General features: G+C 41.8%; 1 protein-coding gene across 1 annotated transcript in view; it reads right to left on the bottom strand.

Moving 5' to 3' along the window:
- Positions 1–8,598, bottom strand: part of Usp46 (ubiquitin specific peptidase 46) — a 60,072-nt gene extending 51,474 nt beyond the window's left edge. Inside the window, exon 1 of the mRNA XM_012513877.2 lies at positions 8,502–8,598. Coding sequence (XP_012369331.2) covers positions 8,502–8,519 — 18 coding nt within the window. The 5' untranslated portion in view covers positions 8,520–8,598. The remainder of the gene's footprint in view (positions 1–8,501) is intronic.
- Positions 8,599–9,042: the final 444 nt, after the last annotated feature.

Here is a 9,042-nt window from a genome sequence, read left to right on the forward strand (position 1 = left end):
CACAACCATAAACAGAGAATGAGGACACTCTTTATAGACTCATCCATGATACACAAACAAGGGGCACATCAGGAGAGATCCATACTGTACCATACACAGCACTGTTTGTCTTTAAAAACTAGAGGGAAAGTTAAAGTGTATTTGCTTAAATATGCATGAGACACCTCTGTTATGGCTTATATAAAAATGTCCCCCAAAGCCATATGCACTCACAGGTGAGGATCTGGGAAGGTGAGTGGATCACAGGGGCTTAACACTCATCAAAGGATTAGTCCACTCTCTCCCCGCTTCCTTCCCTCCTTCTCCCTCCCTCCCTCAATCTCTCCCTTTGTCTCTCCTGTCTCTCTGTCTCTGTCTCTCTCTCCCCCTTCACTCCCTCCCTTTCTCTCCCTCTTTTTGTCTCTCTCTACCTCCCTCCCTCCATCTCTGTCTGTCTCTCCCTCTCTCTCTCTCTCTCTCCCTCTCTCCTTCCCTCCTCCCCTCCCCTTCCATCACTATGCCATGAGCTGCTTTTCCTCGGCCATGCTGCAGCTGACTATGGGCTGAAACCACTACAAACTGTAAGATAAAATAAACCTCCTTTAACTTACAGGTATTAGGTATTCTAAACATATATTCTTTTGCAGTTTGAAATTTCTGCAATGTGAACCTTTTTGTTATCTATTCAAAAACTTTTAAACATTGAAAACATAACCCGGGCATAGTACTTCATGTGTTTCTGAGTTAGATGGCTAAATGCGCACCAAACAACACAACAGGATACAGTATCAACTTATTTGATGACTAAGCATCTTTCACTACATTCTGCACGCTCATTATCAAGAAAAGGAAAAACATTCTAACTTCACTATCACAAAAGCTTGGCCATACACCATTAGCACCATTAGCTTCCAACCACACTGCAGCCAGAAATCACAGTTTCTTCCTCCCTTTGTCCACCCCACAGCCACTTCCCTGGTCCTCTTTTGACTGAAAGCCACAGCAAGTTAGCAACACCTTCATCTTCTTACCACTGCTCCAGCTGCCTCGGTTCTGGCAGTGTGGCCCTGGAGGGAAACTGGGGCCTGCCTGAGGTCACGGAGCCAAAAAGTGACTAGAACAGCCCAGGACTGGGCAGGCCTAACTCCGGGCTCTGTCCACTGTATTGTTTAGACTCTTCTAATGAAAGAAGTGGCGCACTCAAACACGCAGTAATGATACCTAATCAAGCCAGGCGCTAGGCATCTGTGGTTCAGTTCAATCCCTCAGTGGCCGGCCTCACTGTGGATGAGAATGAAGCCTTCGCAGGTGGAGGACAGCGAGCTCTTCTACCCAATGAACAGCATGTGAGCACTCCAACCCGACCTCCTCCACGCAGCAGCAAAGAGGCTCCCAGCCAGCTGGATCCCACGAAGCTGCTCTTCATAGCCCCCGCCAGCACCACACAGAATCTCTTCTCAGAGCCCAGATCTCACAACAATGGGCCACACATCTTGAGGCAGAGGAGATCAACTTAGCACAGACCAAGTTAACAATTTTTAACATCAGCATCTGTTTTTGATATACATTTAAAAGCGCATCCAGGTATAGTGGGACAGCTGTAATTCCAGCATTCAGGAGGCTGATGCAGGAGGATCACTATCAAGTTCAAGGCCAGCCTGCGCTACACAGCAAGACCCTATCTCAAAAAAAACAAAACAAAACAAAAGTGCAAATTTAGACCTCCAAACCCACAAGATTAAGTTAAAATAAGGTAACAGATTTAAGGAAACCTACTAAGTAAATAAGGTGAAACACAGGTAGAGTGAAAACCAGGAACCATAACAAATCAGCACATGAGAGTTGCTGAAACAAAGAACTAGATCCATCCCATGTACTTCTTTAGAGAAAGAAAAGCATGAGATTAACAGGTACCGGACCCCCCAGCATATGGTACAACTAGTTCTAAATGTTACCTCCTCACACTTTTTTTATGTTCTAATTTTATTAACTGGGTTCTATCCTATGTTGCTCAGGCTGGCCTCAAACTCAAAGTCTCAAGCAATCTCCCTGCCTCAGCTTCCTAATACCTCCGTTGAAGGAACAGGCCATGGCACCTGGCTATTTATTCCTATCTGCCCACCTACCCTCCACAGCAGTGTCCCTCGTTACCAACCCCCCCCCCAACACTGCATTGCAATGACAGTGTTCAGTGGTGCCTTCATCCTAGAGTGACTCCCAGCTCATTTGCCATGAATAATTTAGATTACAACTAAAACAGTAATTTTCACTATGCTCTTCACTTTCACCTGTGTCTGACTTGAGCCAGGCATGGTAGCACGCTCCTGAAACCACAGCACATAGGAGTCTGAGACACAAAGATGGCTTATTCAAGGCCGTGGCTACACAGTGAGATCCTGTCGCAAAACAACTCATGCAAGCTAACCAGGGTCCCATAAAAATGACATCAGTTTCTTCCGAAATCATACCACCAATGACCTAACACCTTCCCACAAGCTCCACCTCTTAAACACCCCACCACCACTTAACGTCACACACTGGACACTAAGTTTCTAACACATGAAACTTTGGGGGACAGGTCCAAGCTACATAGCTACACACCTACCAGAGCCTCGGCTCCAAGGGCAGCAGCACTTCTGCCTTCAGGGCTAGAATAATAAAGGCATGAGTGCAAATTCATTAGCAACAGGAACATTCAAGCCAGCACTGCTTCCAGAAGAGAAGGCTTTAGAAACTCCCCAGAGTCCCCAAGTAAGGGAATAAATAACTAAACCACAGCTAAGCCAAAGCATGCCATGACAGAGCAATCAGAAAAAATAACCTAGATCTCTAGCTGTCAATAGTTTCTCCAAACTAATTGAGCATAGATAGCTCATAGAAAGATAGCTGGAAAAGGCCACATATCTTTATACATGTACACACATTGACAAATCACTTACCAACTCATAAATACACAACATGTACGGTAAACACCATATCAACTTCACAAAATTGGGAGGAAAGGTGAGGAGAGAGGAGTGGTTTTTTACAGGTGTTATATGAAAAAAAAAAAAAAACAACAACAAAAAACCAAATATGGCTCAATTGTATATCTGCTAAATCCTAAAATTTGGGGTTTACTACATACTTTACATTCTTTTTCCATACTTTTGGGGTGTTAATGTTTATAATGTAATTACTTAAGCTCCCTTTAAAATCTTCACAGGTGACATGATATACAGCCAGAATTCAGAATCTTTGTTCTAGGAACATAAAGTAATAAAAAGGTGGCTATGTAGTATCAAGAAATACATCTATGGGATGGTAACAATCTATGGCTCTTGAAGTTAAATTACTACATTAGATAACTTTACATTGATTTTGAAAAAACTTTCACATGGGATGTAATTCTTATAAGCAATATTTGTTAGCAAGCCACAGCTACCACCAAGTAAAACACCACCACCACTAAAAGCACGGTCCTCGGGTCCTCTGCAGCGGAGTGCACAGGGAGCGAAAAAGAGGGAGGAGTATGTATTCAGCAGGCCCATGCCAGTACCCCACTTTTCATTACTTGATCTAAAATTCTAGGTGGGGGGTCTGAAGTGTTAGTCAGAAAATGTATCTGTGGGCGGGCGTCGTGTGCATCATTCTCTGTTACACCAAAGAACCACCGAACTATGCAAGAGCAGTTCACACTGGCCTTGAAGTCACTTAATAGCCCAGCTGGCCTTCCATTCAGTGATCCTCCTGCCTCAGCCTCCCAAGCAGTGCGCACGCCCACCCCCACCTTAAGAATTCATTTTTTTTTTAAAGCCATGTGAACCATACTTTTAAAACCACACATTTCTGCCAGGTATGGGGGTGCGTGATTCTGATGCCAGCACTTAGGAGGCTGAAGCAGGAGGGTCGCCTCGAGCCTGAGGCCAGCCGTGGTTACATGAGACCCTGTTTCAAACAAACAAATCATGTACTTCTGTCCTCAATAAGGTGTCACTTAGCATGTTTTTGAAATTAAAGTACAGAGGATGTTTTCTACATATGTAAGATAGCAATTCCAAAGCAATTCCTGATAAAAAGTTTCTTATGTGGCGCATGTAAACAACAAAGAGTATGTAGAAGACAACCATAATTTCATGCTGCCTTTCTATGAGGACTTGAAAAACTAACTGGGTAAACAGGAAAACTCCACAAGTCCAGCCTTGCCTCTGTGCTCACAGGAAGAGGCCTTGTGTGGCTTTCACCAAAGCCAAATGCAATCCAACAAAGCACGGACAAAGTAGCTTGAATGCACCCAGCTGCACAGGAAACATATCCCAAATTCATCCTCAGCACACAAGATATCTCAATTCCAGCCTGTCATCATTCTGTTCTACATGTTCACCCCCTTCTCAGAGAACATCTCTGTCCTCACGCCTTGGACCTCATCTTCCAACTCTTCTTTACCTTCTCTGACTGCTGCACGAGTGCCCCCATTTTTCCTCTTCATCTTCCTGTTTCCTCGTTTTCAGATAAAAATCAAAACTGCAATGCCAGCTCCCAAGCCCTGGAAAACTGCTTCCCAGCCCCTGGCTGAAAACAACCCAGCACTTGAAAAGATGTTCAACCTCGTAAGTAAACAGCAAAGTGCAAATGTAAACCACAAAGATGCAATTTCGCACTCATCAGATTGGCAAAATGCCACTACTAATAGTATCAAGTGTCTACAAGCCTATGGAAGGACTGGAACCCCCCAAACGCTGCTGGTTAGGAGGTAAACTGATACAACCACTGTGGACAGCGCACCACAACATATTACCGTAAAAGATGCCCATTTTCCTTGACCCAGCAATTCTCTTCTGTGTGTATATACAGAGAAATTTTAAACATTCACACGGGCAGACAAGTTCACAAGTGTTCACAGCACTAAAATGACACAGAGAACTGTAAGCCTAAGTGATTATCAACAATAAAAATAACTGAGTACATTATAGCATATTCACATCCTGGAATACTACACATTAATTAAAATAAACTTGAATTATGCGTATCTTATTGAATAAATCTCAGCCATAATTTAAACAAAACGGATTAGCTCAATACTATAGAGTACGCCTAAAACAAGTAAACAGCGTTACTGCATAGCTGACTTCTGTGTCCCTATATCTAGTAAAAGCATAAGAATATACAGTATTCAACAAATTCAGAGCAGCAATCATTGTGGGGACAGGGACAACGAAAGAAGAGAGGGCTCACAGGAGGTTTCAACTGTATTTGAAATATGTCATTTCTTCACTAGGTGGGAATACTTCACTCCGCTATTCCACATACTTTTCTGAATACTTAAAATTCACCTCCACCCAGAAAATGAATCCCATATCTGAACTACTTTAAAGTATTTGAGAGTTTTGTTCTGAAGGGGAGCTCAGGACTCCAAGGGCAGGAGGGAGTCTAGAGCTATGAGTAAAGTCTTGGGAATCAATGCAGTCTCCCCACCGCAATGCCACCAAGACCACAAAACTATCTACAGCAAATATTCATTCTAGAAACTGTGGTAAAATCCCGAGTAGCGGATTACAGCATTCTCAAAATCCTAACCCGTATTTCCAGAACAGAAATATTTCAGAAAGCCTTTAGTATCTGTGATGGTGACTGATACAGAAAGTGTCTTATAGTTTTTGCTGGTTCATTTATGGGTCTCAAAACACCACGCCTTTTAAACTTTTAGATCAGCATTTGGTTTCACCACAATTAAAGGTTTATCATTAAAAAGTTACATTACAATATTTAGACCAGAAAACTTAACTATGCGAAAAGACACCACTTGTGCAACTCCTCCAGTTGGTTTGCTCTGGGCGGGATTCATGGGTGGTCAAGAGACAAAAACCACCCCTTATGACATCTTTCTGAATTGAACACCATCACAATAAACCCGCAGCCCATTAAAACCAACTAGAAAAATAAGGCCTCAGGGAAAGGGAAAAACCTGAATTAGCAAAAAGTCTAAGTTACTAAGAGAATCAAAATTAAAATTTAAGGAGCCGGGGAGATAGCTCAGTGGAATAAGTGCTTGCCTGGCAAGTGCAAGGTCCTGAGTTTGATCCTTGATACCACAAAAACAAACAAACAAAAAAATTAAAATTTACTTTCAATTACAACCTCAGACATCAAAATTCCAAAGAAAGAGGTTTTGCGGTGTAGCTGAACTAGAACACAAAGTTGATATCCAGAAGAGGCACTGCCAGCTTTAATTCTAAATAAACATTGACATTCAACTTTGTTTTCCCCTAGGATTCCAAGAAAGAAAAATCTGCATACCTAATTATCTGGTCTTGACCTACAGTAGACTCCTGAGACCAGAAAAACATCATCTTTTCTTTAAACATGAACCCACCAGGCTGCATTTTTCCACATCCAATAACTATTAGACTAGATCCTCACAAATAACTAACCATTCCTAGCTGACACAATAAACTAAACTCATAGTTACCAATTACCATTGATAATAGAAAGTGCAACTAACAAAACGCAAGCTATCACTTTCCTAAAATTATGAGACTGACATGTTTTTATCTAAATAAATTGTCAACCATTCTCAAAACACTTGCCTCAGATAAGCAGTTGACTAAAATAAAAATTATTTATAAAAACACTCTAGTCCTATTTCAAATTTTTGTTAATTTTACTTCCTTTCTCTTTTTTTGGAGGCCAGAAGATGCCTTTAGGGCATTTCTGGTTTGCTGTATCTGGGTTCGAACCATAGCAGCTTGAGCTTTAGTGTTTGTTTAAGCAGGCACTTAAACAACTAGGCTATTGGGCAGGCCCCCTACTTCCTTTCATTTTAAAGTGACTTCATTTTTTAAAAAGAATTCAAAGTGACCACGTTGGGGCACGCCTGTAATCTCAGTACTTCAGAGGCTGAGGCAAGAGGACTGACCGCCCCAAGTTCAAGGCTAGCATGGCCTATATAGTTTCAAAAGCAGCCTAAACCACATACCAAGACCCTGTCTCAAAAATACTAAAAGAATTCAAATTTAGTCGTCTAACTGGTGTGAAATAGTAACCTGGGGGTGTTCCATAGATGCTAAAATGCCAACATCTGATAAGTTTAATAGGGTTTTAAACAAGATATATAGGTACTCAAATGGCTGCTAACCGTTAAGAGATGTACATTTTTATAAAGACTTAACCGAAGAAATACTATATACTATAAAGCTTTACAAGATGAGAAAACCCAAAATTCCCCAGAAATAAAATTTCCCCAAAGTCACCACTAGACAGAGTCTAGGTCTAACTCACATTGACTATGACCATGTCCTCATATAAAATAAAAGCCACAAGGGGAAAACATATCATTGTCACAGGAATGTCCTGTTGCATGAATCATCGTCCCACCCTATTGCTTCTGAGGCTGCTCACTCTCATCTATGCCAATATCACACTGTAGTTTAAGTGGTCCTCCTTTACCAATGTTAGACCTCCCATATAGGAATGGCTAAGCTCATGGGGGACAAAGACTCATCTCATTCATTGATTAAGCACTGCTATGTGCCAACACTAACAGAGCAGATCCCCAATAAAATATTGGCATCAATGTGGGCAGTACTGGCAGCAACACCCTCAATGGATGGCCATTTATAGGTATAAAACTTGGAATCTATTTGACAGATGATATTTTCTCCACTATTAACAAATAAAATGAAGGTAAGATAATTTAGGCCTATGTGCATTAGTACTCATTACATTTGATTTCTCCAGGTCTTCTTTATAAAATTTCTCAAATCAAACAGAAAACAAACAACAAAACAAAACAAAAAAAAAAAACAAAATAAAACAACACCTTCCACTTACAGGGCCATAAAAATACACAGGAAGTTAAATTCATTGGTCTGGACAAAAATCAGAGGATTATCAACAGGGTATACATTTCCACATGCTTGGTAGCAGCTACAGCATTTTCAGAATTACAACACACCAGCCAAACAAGCTTTACTGTCTGAGAACCAAACCCTGCTGGGTGCCCAAGCTAACTTGTCCTAAGCAAGCTGATCAGGAATTACTATGGGAAGGAATCCACAAGGAAGGAGCTAATGGGAACCAGGGTTAAACTTCCAAAGGACAACAAAACTTCAGTGGGGTAGGAGGATTTTAAGGGAGGCGTGACAATATTTTCCATGTCTCCAGTGTCAGATACTGGCACAAGCAGTGTGGGAAGAAGAGGTGATAGAAGAGGTGCTCTATCTCAGGAAAGATTTATAGCAAGTTCTGTTTCGGCTCTGCTGGCTTCTTTTTTCTCCGATGGAAGAAACAAGTCTGTTTTTCAGTGCTAGGTCTCAGTCTGTTCGTCTTACTCCGAAGAGTACCATTTAACACCCTTCATGGACACACACCAGTCTGCTTAAAATATGCGAAAGAACTCGGCTTTCATAAAACAACATAATCTCTGCTTGCTCTTACTACAACTGCTCAAAACAGCTGGGACCAAATGGACTCAAGAGTGGGAAGGAGCAGCAAGAGCCCTACAGAAAAGCACAACAGTGAATGAAGACCCAGAAAAGACCTACCTGGAAGCAATTCATCATCAAGAGAAAGCTCTGAAGAGGGGTCCAGGGAACATGTATGTCTGACTGCGTGAAAACACAGCAGTCTCCTCATCACAAAGCCTTGTCCTCTGAGAAATGAGTCTGGGAGGGGCAGAGGTGAACTGAACAGCCTTTTATAAGGGGCGGGGTTACGAATTCTCATCCAGCCTTTGTCAACTGCCATTCAGCTTACTTTGCATAAGTGAACCCGTGGGTTGTTTATATTAGTGGTTGCATCCAACAAGTCAAAGTAGGCGCAATCTCTATGGTGCCAAACAACCAAGATGGTAACACAGTAATGAGAAAGATGCTGGCAATAACAGCTGTCTGAGTACTTGCTAGGGACCCTGAGACCCAGTAACTCACATAATACAACTATCTGATGAGGTAACAAGGGTTACCATCCTTCTTTTTTAAATTAGGACAGCAAGGTAAGAGTAAGTTGCTCAAGGACACAAAGTTAGGACATGTTAGCTGCAGGACTTGAATCTGTAAGTCCGGTTTTAGAGCCCAAACCTCTCAG

This window comes from Octodon degus, unplaced genomic scaffold (assembly GCF_000260255.1).
Source record: "Octodon degus isolate 3935 unplaced genomic scaffold, OctDeg1.0 scaffold00019, whole genome shotgun sequence".
NCBI classification, from domain to species: Eukaryota; Metazoa; Chordata; class Mammalia; order Rodentia; family Octodontidae; genus Octodon; species Octodon degus.